Genomic DNA, 17,441 nt, shown 5'->3' with positions numbered 1-17,441 from the left:
GGGGCCGGACGGGTGGGGTGGGGGGAGGGGGGGTAGAGTGGGGCAGGGCGCATGGGGGTGGTGGGAGGAGGGATGGGGAAGGCCCTCCACCCTGAAGGTTGGAGAGGGTCAGCTCGGTGACTGGTGCGCACCAGGAGAGAAAGGGGAGGACCCTCCTGCAAAAATATTTAAGATGTTCAGGCAGAGGAGGGCTTCACAGAGGGAAATAAGACAGAGCTTGGGTGAGCCGTTGGTCAAAGAGGAGCTCCAACTCAACTGGTCGGCCACAGCTGTTGTCCGTTTGACATTTCCCAGAAAGAGAGGGCCTTCCACGGGGACAATCACAGCAACTTGAATCGTAAGGCTCGCGACCCTTCCGGACTTTTGCGATAAGAAGATGGCAAAAGTGAACGTGAGCGTAGTGGCCCTGGGGGTCACGCTGCTCCTGCTGGCCGAGACGTGGGCCCAAAGTCCCAGGAAGAGGCTGACGCCTCCGAAGCCTCCCAAGGCGCAGTGCTGCGATGACGTGCGCTCTCTCAAGGTGCAGGTGGCCAACCTGACCAGCCTCCTCGAGGAGATGAGTCGCAAGCAGGAGACGGACCTGATGAGCATTGTGAGGCAAATAATGGATCTGGACCAGCAGAACCGGCAGCAAGAATCCCGGGTGACAGAGGCGGAGAGCAAGTACTCGGAGATCAACAACCGCGTGGAGATCATGCAGCTGCAAACCCTGCAGTCTGCCACCCAGACCTCATCAGGTGAGCATGGGAAGCTGTTAGTAGAGCAGAGAATGAAGTTGTGTGCAGATGGTTGGTGTCAATAGCATATATTTTTTGCTCAATCGTACTCACGTGAAAGCAATTTATAGACAGAAAAGTAAGACCTGGAGAGAGGCTGTAAAGTGCTCACATGTGGGAGGGGAAAAACAGACCCATCTGTGACTCCATCACATATTTGAGCAACCTGCCTCTTTGCACTCTTTAGCCAGCTGTTGTCAAATTCACAGACAAATTATTTCCACATACGGACAAAGATTTCAGACAAGACCGAACTTAAAAGTGTACCGTCTGTCTACCTATTACAGGTTAATCACCCTCAATTTGACTACATTACATTGGCATTTTTTTTACTCAGGAGGGCACTGAATTTAAATTGAAAAGATAAATACCTGGTAGATAACGACCTAAGATAAAACAAAAAAACTATTCATAAACCATCATTTCCAAAAAGTAACTAAACTTTCCAAAACAGTCCTCGAAGAGGATAAGACACTATATATTTATTTCAGCTGGGAAAAGCTATATTCAGTCTTATCCATGGCTACATGAAGAGTCTCAACAAAATGCTGTGCATTGCTTGCCAGGCACAGATTACAGTACACGCGCCTTCTCTCCGAGCGGCTCCGACAGCGGTCTGAAGCATTTATTTGGAGTCCCATCTGCGCGGCTGTCAATAAAGAACTTCCATCAAAGCCAAATCATGTCCGACATTCAGCTCAACTTTAACACACCACTAATCAGTGCTGGCTGCCGCAGAGAGGTTAACCAGGCATGACGTAGTTTTATTATGTCAATACCCTTAACTGTGTGGTCGAGCAGGGCCACGTTTATGTCACTGGCAAAGGGAACACAGGGGCCTTTTTCCTCAAAGCTGGAGTAAATTAGAGACGGCAGGGCCGAACGGGAAGGGATGTAAAGATTAGAAGAAGTTGAAGGTTTCCATCTCTTTTTTCTCTCATTCACACAGACTTTTATTTTTTAAGTATTGGGCTTGTTGCTCCATAGTGATCTCATCGGTATATTAATGGCATCGCCATACTGTGACGGGAGTGAAATAGAAGAACTGTGGTTCCACTCTGTTTTGATCCATTTTGCTTTTAGTGGGGGGTAAAGGTCACTTTTGCATCTGCCCAATCACTCAGATATCCATTAAGCTGTTAGAATTCATGACATTGACATTTTTTAAACAACATATGGTTTCATCATAACTAAAGAAATTGTTTTTTTGTTTGTTTTTTCCCCCCTCCAGACGCCATATACAACTGCGCATCCCTGTACAGTAAGAACTACAAAATCTCTGGCGAGTACAAACTGCCTAAAGATGAGTTTCTGGGCACACCTGAGCTGAGCGTAAGTTACACTCCAAGAGCTGGTACTCTGCATGTCGTGTGGCATCTGCAGTCTATTACATCTTGATAAATACTTTCAGGTCTTCTGCGATATGGAGACAAACGGAGGTGGTTGGACTCTGATCCAACGACGCAAAGTTGGCCTCACATCATTCCACCGGGACTGGAAGCAGTACAAAAACGGATTTGGATCCATCCGTGGAGACTTCTGGCTCGGCAACGACCACATCTTCCGTTTAACGAGGCAGCCCAGTGTGCTCCGGATTGAGATGGAGGTACGTGTCGGAAAAAACATGGCACTGGTGTGAACTCGGGCTGAGCGAGAAAACACGTAAACCAATGCGTAAACGTTTAACACATGAATCGATTTCGGGAAGATGAAGAATAAATCAAAGTGGCTTTTGGCTGTATGTAACTGTCCCTCTCTAAATCCGGTTGTGTATGCTTCCCAACACAGGACTGGCAGGGGGAGATGCGCTACGCCGAGTACGGCTTTTTCACCGTGAGTAACGAGCTGAACAGCTACAAACTCTTCGTCGCCAACTACAGCGGGAATGCTGGAGACTCGCTGCGCTACCACAACAACACCAACTTCAGCACCGCCAACAAGGACAACGACAAGTGTGTGGACCACTGTGCTTCCCTGCGCAAAGGTAAACCGAAGCGATCCATTTACATTCAACATTACAGGTAGGCATTTCACTTCGATCAACATTAAGTCTAAATATTATTTTCTCTTCTCCTCCCAGGTGGTTACTGGTACAACTGCTGCACTGACTCAAACTTGAACGGCATTTTTTATCGCTACGGTCAGCACATAACGAAGAACCCAGATGGTATCACTTGGTACGGCTGGCACGGGTCCAACTACTCCCTCAAGAAAGTAGAGATGAAGGTTCGGCCCGTGGACTTTCAACCATAAGTGCTTCAGCCGTGGCGCGCTGGACCAGAGATGACACGCGTGAATGCCGAACGATCTCGCAATGCGAAAGCAATGAAAATGTAGTTTGTGATGGTCTGGTTACGTTTCAGTCAGATGAGTGTGTCATGTCTGTTGCCGTGTTTGATTGTAAATTGTAGTTAATTTTGTGTATTTATCAGTAAAATTATTTTATTTTTCAAATGCTTTAATAGATGCTCTTTTACCACTGTCCCGTAAGGGTGACTGGATTTTGATTCCTTCTCTCGTTTGTCTTGAAAGCACTAGGATGTATTTTTTAGTTAACACAAGTAACACATGTAAGGATCGTAGCAAGAATCCGTCCAGAGTAGTCTGGTTCAGGTATAAATCATTAAGGACTGGTAGGAACTAATACAAAAAAGAAAAGGGATCTTTGTGAGTTGCTGGAATGGGATCAACCACCAAAGGCACTTCCTATGAATTACGCTGCCTTTTATTATAAAACCCTAACCATTGATGATGGAAATGTGTCATTTGTAAAATGTGTACAGCTCTGTAATTATGTCGTTTTATGTGATAGAAAATAAACATATTTTTTAAACGAAACATGGCAGCACAACCCGTGTCATACAGGCAATCCAACGTTAATCGCCCATCAGGTTGATATGTAGCGATGTCCGATAGCAACACAATGTCTTGTGTCCCATTCATGTCCAGTAATAGCAACATATTGGCCCTGAGCAACAGACCTCCGGCCCCTCGACCATCTTATGACATATCGGTCAAAGGTCCCAGGGCTCCTTAGACAAATGCAAGAATGAGGACCACACACACTCTCTATTCTGCCAGCGAGTTAAACTACCTTGAGGTTTACTACCTTGAAAACAATAATGTCATTTTGCTACGCTTCGAAACAGCAAAGAATTCTTCAGAGCGTTTAAATACCTACAGCCGGGGAGCACTGCCTATACAGGCTCAGTGGTAGCAGGCTTTGTGAAATTCTCTTCCTTTAACAAGGTGACACAGTCAGGGTAAACATCTAATTAAAGCGGGACATTTATCCCTCCCCTTAGAAGGAAATAGCCACAATGGAATGAAGGACCCAGAAAAAAAAGGGGTGGGGGCTTTGGATGACAAATGACCTGCTCTATTCTAGTGTTTAAAAATATTCTAACTTGTGACCTAAACAACAAACACAGACCTTGAAGAGTGGCGCATGGCGTGAGGGGGCAACGCACCACACAATACACTTTCTGGAGTTAAACTTTAGTAAATGGGTCAGTTGTTATTTGATGAAGATGAGCTAAGGTGAATGTGACTTGACCTCTGAGCAGAAGCCATCACGTGGAAATGAATTATACCATCTAAAGGTTATCCAAATATCCTAACGGGCGGAGTAAAGCCTAAGGAAACACGTGGAATTTATTTTGTGCGCATTTAAAAAGTTGGTCATGTGATTACACTATCTCACGTTCACCTCACTTTCCTTTGGAATGTAGATTTTATATAAAACCAAACTTCTGTGCATCCTGTCCCTGTGTTAGTTTGTAGCCACCTATACAGCTGATAAAACTACATACATACTATATATTTCCATTTCTAAGCAGTTCCATAGAGCTGGTAACATTATGGCTACTCGTTTATTATTAACACATGGTCCAGATGCAAAGAATGCACAGCTTTAGTAGCCAGTTTGGACGGAGGCACAAAAGTCATAGTTACACTTAATGTAAATGAAGGAGCACTTTTTCAGACCTTTATATTATCTGTAGCGCCACTTTTCGCCCCATTGTTAATGAAGATTGTCAAATTGTAGAACATTATATGAATGAAATTAAGAAATTACTTATTTAAGTAAATTTAAATACCCAGCATGATGTACAATAAAACCATTCGCCAAATGCTCAATTGACAATGTTCTTCTGTTGCGGGGTTAAATGGGGAAAATGTGACTGGTTTCCTGGCTCTGTCCACAGCTATGGGGCCTGTGAATATCGTTAACCACAAGCTAATTATTTGGATTTTCTTAAAAATCCTTCACACATTATTCATACCAGTTACAACTCGTAAAAATATGTTCTATTATGAGTGTCACCTACTCAGATTGAATTCTTTGAATTTTAACTGAAAGTCCATTTGTGAATATATGAAAAATCTCTATTTCCCTGAAATAATCGCACACTCATCTACAAACACCATGACTCATCAGGTACCGAAAAAGCAGTGACGATGCCTCCTGTCATCAAAAAAGTGTGCATCAGTTTTTTGTTGTTTTCTTTTTTCTTTCAATAAGGCGGCGACTCAGTAGAGCCAGCGATTACATGGTGCGTTTTGCACACCAGCCTCTGGATCTTTTTTTATGGGAAATCCTGGAGAGGTGAGAACCAGATGGGAATATTGAAAACACCAGAGTACCGGCTCCCATCATTCATCATCATCAAGGCTCCTGAGAAATTGAAAACAGGCCCCTGAGAAACACACGTCCAGACACTCGTAGATGAAAAGGAGGCAAGCGTCCAATTAGATGGCTGGAAAACAGATTTCTCCATGCCATGCCAAAGGCAAAGAAATAAAGAAGGATGAGAAAGGAGGATGGAAAAGATGACGGAAGATATCAAAGGCTTATAGGAAGATATATGTAATATCATTTCTTGTGTATATATTTGAATAAAAATTGACTTTGAGAGATCGGTTTAATGTTTTGTCTTGAAGTAATGATTTATAATTCAGTCACTGTTTATCACTGAGGCACCTGTCAAATAAGGTTTTGTGACTCAAATGAATCTACACCCGAAGGAAGAGACCTCCCACGGACACAGAATTATGTAATGATCTCAAAGTTACAAAGAAATTAAATCCTAACTTTGAAGAAACAACATGTTCCTTTGACTCTACTCGAACTTAACTTTAAAAAAAAACTTAAGAGACTACACTCCCTTTTTTATGTAAATAACAAATGTGTGCTTGGTGTTGTCAGTCAAATACTGTGATGAAGAGTGAGAGCAACGTCTCACAGTTTTAAAAATAATTTTTAAAAAATTTCAGACCACCTACCTGATAAGAGCCTCCAGGATGAGAGGAGACGGCCCTTTCTGAAACTCTAGTTCTTTGTAGTGCAGAGCCTTGGCGTAGGCACGACACTTGGCGGCTCTCTCGCCAAGCAGCACGATGCCATTATCATCTCTGAGTGGCAGAGGGCCCTGGAAAAGGAAAACAAATTGCACGTAATGAATTGCTGCTCTGAATAAAATGAAATTTAAAATGAACACCACTGTGCTCCATCTGCCTTTAATTTTTGTGACAATCGACAGAACCTATTATTTGACTGGACACTTTATTAAACACAATAATGCAATTACTGCGAAATAAGGTAGCTTCTCGTTGCAATTGAGTTAACGTGCAAAAGGTCGTCTGGTAACCTAGAGAAAACAGATCATGCCCTTCTTTCCACTGGCTTGGAACCGGACACTTTATGTCTGTTTCTACTGCAGCCTCACAGCTGGGGGTAACCCTACTGAAATAATATATCATGACTCGGCCATGACGGTCTCTGCCCTCAACCTAACAGCTTCGTCACTAATTAGCTCAACATGTTCGGTCAAACAGAGGCCACTTGTGAAAGGTTTTCTCTGTTAACTCTTTTTTTTTTTTGTGGTTTGAAAGTGTTATCTGCTCCCGTTTATGTTGTTATCACAATGACAGCAGCCGAAATGGTTTCCGCTCAGCTCTCCTCTTGCGACTTCTGAATAATTGTTAAGAAGCATAATGGAGTGCAGTTTTTGGGCCAGCTTCAAACCTGCAACCATAATCTGTTTGAATACCACCTAGCACCGAAAACCACAGTTTGCAGAGTGACGCAGGTTTTCCCGACCATGATGAAACGTAGCAAGGGTGTCGGCACAAAATGAGAAGGCATACAAGGAGACTTGGTTTCCTCTTGTTTTGATTTTTTACATTGGTACATCATTTCCGGAGCGCCTCTGTGCAGGTTCTGTTATTTGTGGTCATACGCTCTGTTTTGCATCTGACGCACCATTCCCAATTTTCCGGCAGATGCGTCAGCTCACAACACGGAGTGCTTTCACGCACAACTTAGTGTGAAGATACATTGATGACAGAGAAAAACCTTGAAGACATCAGAGCCAAGTGAACCATCATCGATGTTTCCACAAAAGACAACGTTAAAGCAGATGCGGTTTAATTGCTGCAGCATTGCCAGCGGTACAGAGGAGTACAGCTAATTTCAAACGGTACTTCAACGTCACGCAGCACGCATGTTTCGTTCCCAAAAGGGGCAGTTTGTCTGAAAAAGCTGGAAAAAGGACAAGTTTGAGCTGAGTCATGGGTCGTAATAAATAACATCTTGTCAATTTATGGTGGGCGTTTTGACATTAAACTCAATAAGACAGGAAAAGCTTCATAGACCGCCAGTTTAAAATGCACTATGTAATATCAAAACTTGAATTTAGAAAATGCGAGAGACCTGCAAGCAGTCTCATAAAACCACACGATTTCACAGTGATTCTGTGGTGTAAAGTAGCTGCGACGCACCGCTTACCTTGTCACTGTGCTCCATGAACTCTGCCAGGTTGAGCAGAGTCTGCGTGACCTCAGCGATGTCCTGGGAGGTGAGGGCCAACTCGATGCTGCGAATGAGCTCATCCTGCTGGTCCTCACTCAGCTCGGACCAACAGGACAGGAAGGCGGCGTTGAACAGGTCCCTGTGGACCACAGAAACAGCAAACGCACGGTCACAATATGATATTGTGCACACACAAAAAAAACAGGTCTTAACTGAATTTGGGGGAACAGCAAATCAATCAAGTAGCGAGATTAGCTTGCTTGCATTAGCATGGCAATTATATGAACAGTTCTGCTGTGGTGGACTATCGTTGACGTGGACTGAAAAAGGACAGACAGTAGAAAAAATGAAATTGAAATACAGGAGAGAGGAAGTGAGGTAGAGCGGTAGACCTGACCTGGCGAGAGGGATATAGGTTTGCGCCAGAGACCAGCACGACCGCAGGGCAGGTGAGGACGACTCCTTGAGCAGGACCACACTCAAGCGCCTCAGCCACTCAAGCCAATCATCTTTGGACACCTTCCTGGCTGCACCCCAAGCCTGTGGAGAGACAGAAAGCTCAGCATTCACTGAGAACTACGTGGGAGCAGCACCGTTTCCCCAGAGTGTCACAGGTAACGTCTGCGTCTGTGTGCGCGCGTGTGTGTGTGTGGGGGCTCATCTGGCTGAGATGGACACATAAATTGTGTTTTTACTACTTGTGGTAAGACGTTCCAAAGAAGGAAAACAGAGTTCTCCCCAAAAGATTGCCTCATTTGGCGTTTTGATGATAGTGGCGGAGAGCCCTGTTGATATCTAGTGACTGTGAAGGCCACAGCATATGATTCACATCACTTTCGAATTCATGAAAGTATTCAGAGACCCCTTGTGACCTGAATGGGAGCACCTGAGTTCATTGTGCTTCTCGAGCTCATTTGGGCAGGTTTTTCCCTTTAATTCTTCGCTGCTCTGTTGGTCTGTATGTCATCACTTTAGCTAAACAGTCGGCTGTTTCTTGTACACAACCACGCCAGTGAAATCAACAACGGACCTGCGTGCGTTACCGTTCGCTATCAAAGCACCAAATGTCAATAACCCCTCTTCTGACCTTCTGGAGTGCAGTGGTGCTGACGTGAAGCTTCTTCATAGGCCCCGCCTCCACCGGCCCGCTGACCAGAGCATCGCCTTGGTTACCACGAAGCTGGCGATGTTGGAAGATTAGAGGGTCCTCTTCCTCCTCAGCCAGAGTGTAGCCCTATAATGTAGACACACAGACACAGACACACACACAGACACACACACACACACACAGTTGAGTGAGGTCTCAAAACATGTTTTATGACTGTTGAAGTGCATTTCCTTGAACTGTTGATAAACAAAGCATGGTGATGACTTTTGTAATTTATTGCCTGACCATGTGCAGTTACTCTGTGTGGGTTCTATTGATTGGGCCTGACTGGGCAAAAGGCAAAGAACAATTAATTCAGGGGGGGCGCATATGTTTTTTGAGAAAACAACCTGCTATATTGGGGGGACTCACCTTAACGATGCGACATATGAGGATGTCATAGCGCTGGTGGTTGATCCTGTGCTTCAGCATCACTTTGTTCACCATGGGGATGAAGATCTGGTACTAAGAAAGGAGGGAACAAAGAAGGAGAGTAAATAAAAGGGTGTACAAGTGATTAATGTGGTTAAGTCTGGCTTGCTCCCCCCCACCCAGACACCAGAAGCCAAATAACTAAAAAAAAACCTGCACTTGTCTTGAACCACCACAAGTCTCAGATCAAAAGCTTCCCCTGCACGTTTTGGCAGCCAGACGAGGCTGCACGTGGCCCGGTGCTTCTGAGGTTAGGCCCCAAAACCATAGGAGGGATGAGGGATAAGGGAGGGGCTGGCCTCGGGGGAAGGGAAGGGTAAACGTGACCTCACCCAGCCTCGTAAACACCAACCCCCCCTGCCGCCAAATGGTCAATGACATCAGCAGTCTGGCGGGAAGTACTGGTAATTAAGACTGGTGCGATGGTGGAGGGTTTAGCGAAGCGGTGTTCATGTGTAGCGCAGCAGCGGGAAGGCTGGAAGTAGTCTTTTGAAGAGCAGTCTAAATGATCTAAATGGGAGCCCCGTAGGGACAACTGGGGCTACCTTCTTTCCCAACTGGAACACGAGTGAGGAGAGGGTGTCCATGGAGGTGGCGCGCAGCTCGGGCGTGCTGTCAAGTGTCCGAACGATCGGGTGGATGATGCGTGAGGCGTAGTCGGTGAAGTCCAGGGACTCCGTCAGCCGGTCCAGAGTCTCCAAGGCAACCCTGGGCCACACAGAGGGGAAAAACAGATAAAACACACACACAAAACGCTCAGCTTCACTTTCCCAGTAGTAGCGACAGAGAGACATGACCCGAGACACACAAGTGCAAATAAAAATGTTACGCTGTGAAGAACACTAAACGGGAAACCCTGTTCTTCATTCTGGCGAGTTTTTCTTTCTTTTTTTCCCCATTTTTGTGAGTGTGTAGACAATCAAAATCAGATTTGCTGCGTGAGATGTAGCGAGAGGAGGTTTTTGAACATCTTGCTAAATTGAAAACAAAGACGACATTGACACATGGACGGCCATGTGGCGCACTGACTTGCGGGCCTGCAGGGGCACATCAGAGGCATCAAACAGCTTGACGATGGGAGGCAGCAGCAAGTGCAGGTAGTCGTCCAGGTTGGCACCAAACAGCTGGATGGCGTTAAGCATCTGCAAAAAAAGAGAGCACACACTGAAACTAAAGCTGACCTCTGTCCCTTCAGCATTATGCATAATAAATCTGGGGATTTTTTTTTACACATCCTTGCACAATGTTAGACACACGCAGATGGCTCCAAGACGTCAATTTCACTAGTACCGGTTCATTTTATTTGGACCCAATCGTCTTAAACTATTATTAAAAAAAAATTTTCATTTTGTTCCTGAAACGTCAAAGTATTCACAAAGACAGTCTGATTACGTCCGCGTTACAGTCCCAAGTGTATTTAAACAAGTTGGTTGAAAAGCTTTTCATGGATTCATTTAGCTTTAAATACCCATTTTGCGTCATAATTTTGCTTCATTAAAAATGCTTTGTTTCCTTTACTGAAACAGATTGCCAATGCTTTCAGTAATGTTCTCACTGATCCTACTGAGAGATGGCTTATTGTTTGTTTGATTGCATCTAGCCTAAGTTTGTACTCCTCTCTCTGTCATTTATTTGTTGAATGTTTTGTGATCATGTTTCATCACAGATCTGACATGTATTCAAATGGCACGGTTTTCAAACCAGCTAGCACAGGGTGGCCTACATGAGCCTGAAATGAGCAATATGAATTCATGAGTGAGTATTACGTTATGAATTCATGAAGGGGGATCACTGAGGCTGCAGTGCTCAGGCGCAAAAAAATAAAAAGTAATAATTTACATTGACTGTGTGATTGTTTTCTTTACTTTTCTTTCCAGAAAAGGCTCCTGTAGTTTCATATGATGGTTACATCATGTTGTGTGGAGCATGTGTGTGAGCAGTATGTGCGGATAGATGGTTTTTGAAGGGTGACGTATGTTGAAGCAAACCCAGCCCCCACCTCACACCATGACCACTTCTGCTCGCCACCATCCCCCCGTCTGAATGACGCACGGCGAGACAGCAGGAAGCCGAGGTGGAGGTGTGGAGGTGTGCGAGTGTGCGTGTTAGGGGGTTTGGTGGTGGTCGGGCCCAACAGCTCCTTGAAATGATGGAGGTATGTTTTTCTTTTCTTCTCCTTTGGACTCGAGGGTAACCCAATTCCCGGCTTTCCCATTTTGTGAACCCCCGTCCTGTGCTTAAGATTAAGCTCCAGGACCTGAGCCTGAGTTATAGACTATCCAGACTGTGGGCTGCAGGGTTATCGAATACAGCAGACTCTTGAAGCAAAACAGCAGCAGAGCAGAGAGCTCTAGGTGGCCGCGCTTCTTGATATTCTGCCTTTGTGGTCTGTGCCCAGACCATGATTTAGGGGTTCCGAGAGAACCCCGACAAATTCTGGCAGCAGCTGCTGAAACAGGAGAGCGCGTAAGGTACAGGTCTATACAGTCTTTGAACTGCTGTATTGCAAGTGAACGGCTGGAGGCCTGAATGAGTTTGATGGATATCGACGGAAGCTACGAAGCAAAAACAGCACCCCAATAAGTCAACTGACCTCCTGTTCCTTCTGAGAGAGCGTGGAGCGATGGAAGCACTTTAAAAACACACACACACACGCGCGCACACACATGCACACACCTTGGCAGCTTAGGCAGAATTAAGTTATCTACTCAAACTACAACTCAAATATGACGTGAGCTTTCTAATCTCGTTAGTGCCCTTTCTCAACTTGATTTATGACATACGTTCTCCATCTATCAGTCTAGCCATGAAAAAAAATTACATAACGCAGTGATGCATAATATCGTTTCACTGGCATGATCAATTAAAACTAAAAGTAAAACCTATTTTTTTAACTGTCGAGAATTGAATCTAAATGAGTTGGTGATCTTTATCCTTTCCTAGACCTCTCGCTGGCACGCAGGGTTGGTCCTGCTAAGAGGAGTCATGCGCCACAGTCAGACCAAAATCTGCATTATTAGTTTATTTGTGGATAATGTCGGAGTAATGAGTCAAGTGCTTAAGAAGTTATGGGTTTGATGTCTTGCTCAACAGTGCCCAGGAGGTAAACGTTACCTCTGCAGCTGCCCGTCTGACCTCTGTAGCAACTGGTCCGTGGACTCCGTTTCCCAGGACCAATCCCTACGGACTGAGCTCCTGTCATTGACCTTTGTAACGGTTAGCGCCACCCGCCCCTCAGGCCCCAAACCCTCGGGAACTGTTTAATGGTTTGAGTGTGAGAGACTGTACACATGGTGTGAATCTGAATGGGAAAGCACTTTCCTGCAACATATTCCGTTACCATGACAATGTTAAAAAATATTGTGTACAATTGTGGGTATTTATCTTCCAGGCTTTTTCCTCAACAGATGAGGTCATTTAAAATAATCTATTTACTTGTTTTTGTCAAAACAGCTTCAATAACTAAATTAAATTCCCTTCCTCTGACTTCATGTATTTGTAGGTTTCATCTTTAGTCCTTAATGTTGTTGTATAAATGTTCTCGTAAAGCTCTCTGCCGTCATAGAACATCAATCCCAATTCTGACATTTGTATGTATCCGGTCATTAATTCTGACACAGAAGGTTCAACCTTTGTACACACCATTCGCACATTAGGAATACGTGATACTCAGCCAGCTGGACTGCACCGCATGGCACTGACCTTGATGGTAACACTGCGCCCGGTGCTGTTGTCGTGCATAAAGACGCGCAACATGTGTGGGATGAGCTGAGGCAGGTAGAGCTTAAACTCTCCACCCAGTGCCACCACAATCTGCTCGATCAGAAGGATGATAGTGTTCTGCATGGGGTTGTTTGGTGTCCAGTACTCCTACGGGACAGAGCAGAAGATGTTGGCATGAATTAGAATACAATGATATAGAATACGATAAAAAATACGGGGAAAAAAAAACACGATAAACTAATCCGACTACTGTCTTTGCTTTGTATAGCACACAAGCAAAAAGGCATTCTGCGACTACACAGCTCTAACAGGAATACTATATATACACAATTAAATAATAGTAGGAGGTCAGACTGTAGAGAATCCTAGAATTGAAATTCTCCACAAATGTCCAGTGTGACCTCAAAAGAATACACAAAACTAATACTATCTGAGCCAAGAGACAGATGTGGCTGTAGTGAGTTATATGTCAAATTAAGAGTGACCTCAATTCATGAGAATCCAATTTCTGAATATAAATTTTGAATATTCAGAGGGTACATCCAAAGCACTTAGGATAAAGAACTACCTCATCCACCTTTCCCTCACGTGGTGTTTGTATGGTGCTGAAGAATTGGGTCAAAATGTGTTTCCATCAATGAGCTGCGAGTGTGACAGAGACATTTGGACAGACTTCCCCCTGGACGGTCGAAGCGCTCACGCGCCAGAGGCCGAGCGGGGAGTTTCACGATACTCCGATGGCGAGGAACGGAGACGATTTCCCGTCAACTGGGACTGACATCACGTCTGTGTGGCTTATGACACACTGTTTTTTCGGGGTAAAACTCGGCACGGCCACGTGTCCATTCCAGATAATTGCAATCGGAGTTAAGGTGGCGGACTAGAAGTCACGCAACGCTTCAATCAGTCAATGGGCTTCAGCTGTGAGATCTGGCGGAGGTGTTTCGTCAGCGGCCAGAGGTCTCGAGTAGCCCCCAACTTCCTGTGGCAGCTGACTCGGGAGCGAGTGAACATCCTGAATGGCTATTCCAGCCCCCTCATCTGGACGCGGGAGCAAAAAATGAATAGATTCTTTGTTTCACTCGCCGTTTATTAACTCAGAGGGACTTGAGGTGCAGCGGTCCAGTTCTCTCAATTACTTTTCTGCAGGAGGAGTTGCCGCCATTGCAAAAATAAAAGTGCCGCTAACAGTGTTACCAGTCAGTCATATGATATTTTCGTGCTTTGCTATATGTTTATGTGATCGACAAGTGTGTTTGTGCAAGTGTGTTTGTGCAAGTGCATTCTAAACAATGAGTCTCTTTAATCTTGTTGATTGGTGCCATACCCCACACGACGTGTACTGCCGTGTGGCCAGACTTCATCACAGGGGCCTGAACACGTTGCTCCCAATGAGGCTGGGGGAGAGCACAACTGAGTGCAATTAAGAGTTTGCAGCTGTTCGCCTCACTCACAGGAAAACACGGGATGACTCGTTGATCAGTTGAGGAGTGTCTGCGGGCCTGTTGACACAGTTACTCACTCTGATGAGGGTGAAGATGTCGTCCATGTACGGGCGGATGTGGATCTTCACAAAGCACACCACCATTCCCATCTGCTGGAAGAGGAACTGGAGAGCAAAAAGAGCACACATGAGGGAGAAAAAAAAGAGTAAGGGACTCGCTGATGATGAGAATAACTGCCGTTATTGACCAGATGTAAACCAACGACAAAATCAACCAGATAGCCGAATTCTGATAGCCTCGAATTCTGTCCCGCTGCCTACCTCTCGGATGCTGGCGTCGCAGACCCGGATTACGTTGAGGAAAGTGGGCATGACCTGCGGCAGGAACTGGACACACTTGAGGCCCAGAGACTTGAAGATAAAGGTGACGGCCTGGACCACCATGGTGTGGTGGTTGGAGAGTGAAGGGTCCCTCAAGATGCGCATTAGAGTGACGATCGCCACGGCCGGGTAAAACTCGTCCAGTGGCAGGTTGCCCATGTTCACCAGCATCTCACTGGTGCTGTAGTCCGCTGTAAGGAGGAGCACATGGTGAGATTTGCACAATGAAACAAATGTCGTGGCAATTTTTTTGGGGAGGGAAATCCTTAAAACCGTGAGAAAAATCATTGTCCTTGAACTGAAACAAGTAGCACACTTGTTATTGACATCATTTGAAATCAGAGCACTTTCTGATCAGAACTAGACAAAGAAATATCTTGTCCATCCACAGACAGCGTATCCCAGCTTGCACCGGACGAGGGACAGGAGCTGTGTCAAAACTTCAAGCACGCTCGTTCCAAAGATTTTGCTCATAATACAGCTGAGAATTGCCGCATCTTTAGCTCAACTTTTAATAAGGACACACCTGACGTGACCTTTAACGCTATCAGTATTTCACAAGCCATCGCGCTCTGCTCAGATGTATTTAAAGAGGCATCCGTGCGGTCCTTATAAACGCAACGTAAAGATGCATAGGACAAAAACACATATACCAAGCGGTAAATATGTTGAATGAACTGAGGCCATTGCACAATGTAGCAATTGGTACGCTAAAAAAAAAACTTTCCTCCTTTGTCAATCACCCAAGGGAGGCTTTCTGGCTGTAATACAAATCGTCAAGGACCGCTCAAGTGCTCCTTTGTCTCATTACCCCACAATTCTCTACAGCAAATGCTAAACCTTCCTGGATGAGGCACCAGTGCTCAACAAGAGGCATTGCATAATCCAAAAGTGAAAAACGGTTACAGGTCTCAATCAAATCAATCAACTGCCGTCTGGATTAGAGGTCCAATCTGCATTTGCTTTACATCTGAGCAATAATAATAAATAATAATGTGTTGTAGATTAAATATCTGCATTTAGTCTGCAGTGTTTCACAGCTGGTCTTAATATTAAACACCAGTTTTCCTGTTTTTTTTAAAAATATAATACAGACGTAAAAAAAAAAAAGAAAATTAAAAAAAACTTTGAAAACCATAACAACTTTAATGTAGTCCTCTATTAAAATAACTAGTGGTTTGCTTTTAGGTGGTGGGGGAAAAACTTGTCTTTAACTCCATTTGTGAAGCCAGAACTGGTGTCAGTCAGAATGTAAAATAACACTTCCAGCTCAATTCTTAAGAAAAAATCAACTTCAAAACTAAACTACTTTGATATTTTCCAAATGTGATCATACCATCACGAGTACTTGAGCTCATTTTATGAGTATGAACCCAACTCCAACTATAACTTCATCCCGCCCAACCCTTGTGACTATGTAGGACAGAAAGCTATGGCGCCATGACACTCAGAGACTATTAGTCGGGCAATAACTCTCCAGTGTGCAAAAGTATATCAACTGTGATTCATGGCACACCAATCATCCCCCCACTCCCGTACCCTTACCATCCAAATCAACACCTCCTCCTTCACTCTAAATACAGCTGACGGAGCTTTTGGTGCTGGCTGTAAAGTAAGACAACAATAATCGGCTGATGAAAGAAGAGAGTTAATGTTGTTGGCTTGTCATTTTGTCCCCGACCTGGATTATAGCAGTGGACAACAAATGAAATAGAGTTTTATTGCAATAATTGATGACTATGCGCTGGTGTGTTTACTCTTGTTTGAACCGCAAGCGCCTCTTTTTCTGCCAACATAAACATCGTATCGTTTCTCCTTAGAGCCACTTTCATTTTTTTGTATTAGTATTATGACGTAATGCGCGATGATGTGGGTTCACACGGTTATATGTTTCGGTCCAGTCAGTCACAAATGTAATTACACAGAGAACGGGATAAGCATGAACATTACAAAGAAAGGTAAAGAAAAACATCTGAAGACGTTTGCTCCGTGCTGCATGAAATTAACGTTAATTATCGGGCGAAGGCAGAGTTTTGAAGCCCCATTTGCTACTGCATCGCAACTTCAGCGCAAGCTCGCATTCCTGATTGTTGGAACAGGAAGATTAGTGCGGCAGCTTGCCTTGCAATCGTCAAAGCCAAAGATAAGATGACAGAAACGCAACAATTCTGTTCGATAGCATTTTAAAAAGGTTGCATGGTGTCTCTTGCGTCTCTTTCAAACAGAGCCGTTTGGTCTGAACACCCGGCAGTTCTCCCTTTGAGGGTATTTGTGGAATTGCTGCCATATGTGATAAGCCACTTCAGAATCACCTTTAAGTACAGGAGAATCAAAAAAAGAAAAGAAAAAGAGCCACATGAGGGTTTCAGCAGTCGTGCCCAAAATTAGAGAGCACGGTTTTATGCATTTCTTAAAAGAAACCAAGCAACAGCGGTGGTCTATTTAACAGTTATAATGCATATTTCGTTCTGAAACTTACTAGTTTTATTAATGGCTTTTTTTTGTGACAGGCAATACAAATGGGGTCAGTCTGGCCATTTATCTATACAGAGCTATTAGGTTTTACGAGGCATCTGAGAATACAGATCTCTGGTATTTAGCGTTTCACTGGCCTTCTGCAGGAGTACAGTTTCAGCTGCTCCAGTTGTCTCCCTGAAGACTGGACCGTAGACAAAACAGATTGGCACAGAGCTCGCAGGCTAAAGAGGGGAGGCTTTGGATCTT

The 17,441-nt window shown here is 44.5% G+C and overlaps 2 protein-coding genes across 5 annotated transcripts in view; one reads left to right on the top strand and one right to left on the bottom strand.

The window, feature by feature from the left end:
* The window catches only part of mtor (mechanistic target of rapamycin kinase), a 76,659-nt gene that overhangs the window by 45,338 nt on the left and 13,880 nt on the right, over positions 1-17,441 (bottom strand). For all 4 annotated transcript variants that reach the window (XM_068596974.1, XM_068596975.1, XM_068596976.1 and 1 more), the window contains 10 exons: positions 14,658-14,908; positions 14,415-14,501; positions 12,872-13,039; positions 10,199-10,311; positions 9,715-9,877; positions 9,110-9,202; positions 8,678-8,824; positions 7,988-8,130; positions 7,567-7,729; positions 6,063-6,208 (listed from right to left, as the gene is read on the bottom strand). In XM_068596974.1, the coding sequence (XP_068453075.1) occupies positions 6,063-6,208; positions 7,567-7,729; positions 7,988-8,130; positions 8,678-8,824; positions 9,110-9,202; positions 9,715-9,877; positions 10,199-10,311; positions 12,872-13,039; positions 14,415-14,501; positions 14,658-14,908 (1,474 nt within the window). The remainder of the gene's footprint in view (positions 1-6,062; positions 6,209-7,566; positions 7,730-7,987; positions 8,131-8,677; positions 8,825-9,109; positions 9,203-9,714; positions 9,878-10,198; positions 10,312-12,871; positions 13,040-14,414; positions 14,502-14,657; positions 14,909-17,441) is intronic.
* Positions 377-3,600, top strand: angptl7 (angiopoietin-like 7). Its single transcript, XM_068598189.1, has 5 exons — positions 377-737; positions 2,008-2,108; positions 2,188-2,382; positions 2,565-2,760; positions 2,857-3,600. Exons 1-5 carry the CDS (start codon positions 377-379, stop codon positions 3,027-3,029), a joined length of 1,026 nt encoding a protein of 341 aa, XP_068454290.1. The 3' UTR covers positions 3,030-3,600.

This window comes from Clinocottus analis, unplaced genomic scaffold (genome assembly GCF_023055335.1).
Source record: "Clinocottus analis isolate CAN_PGR_092001 unplaced genomic scaffold, fCliAna1.0.p SCAF_4, whole genome shotgun sequence".
NCBI classification, from domain to species: Eukaryota; Metazoa; Chordata; class Actinopteri; order Perciformes; family Cottidae; genus Clinocottus; species Clinocottus analis.
The sequence above is the reverse complement of the archived record's forward strand: the minus strand, read 5'-3'. Positions and strand labels throughout refer to the sequence as shown.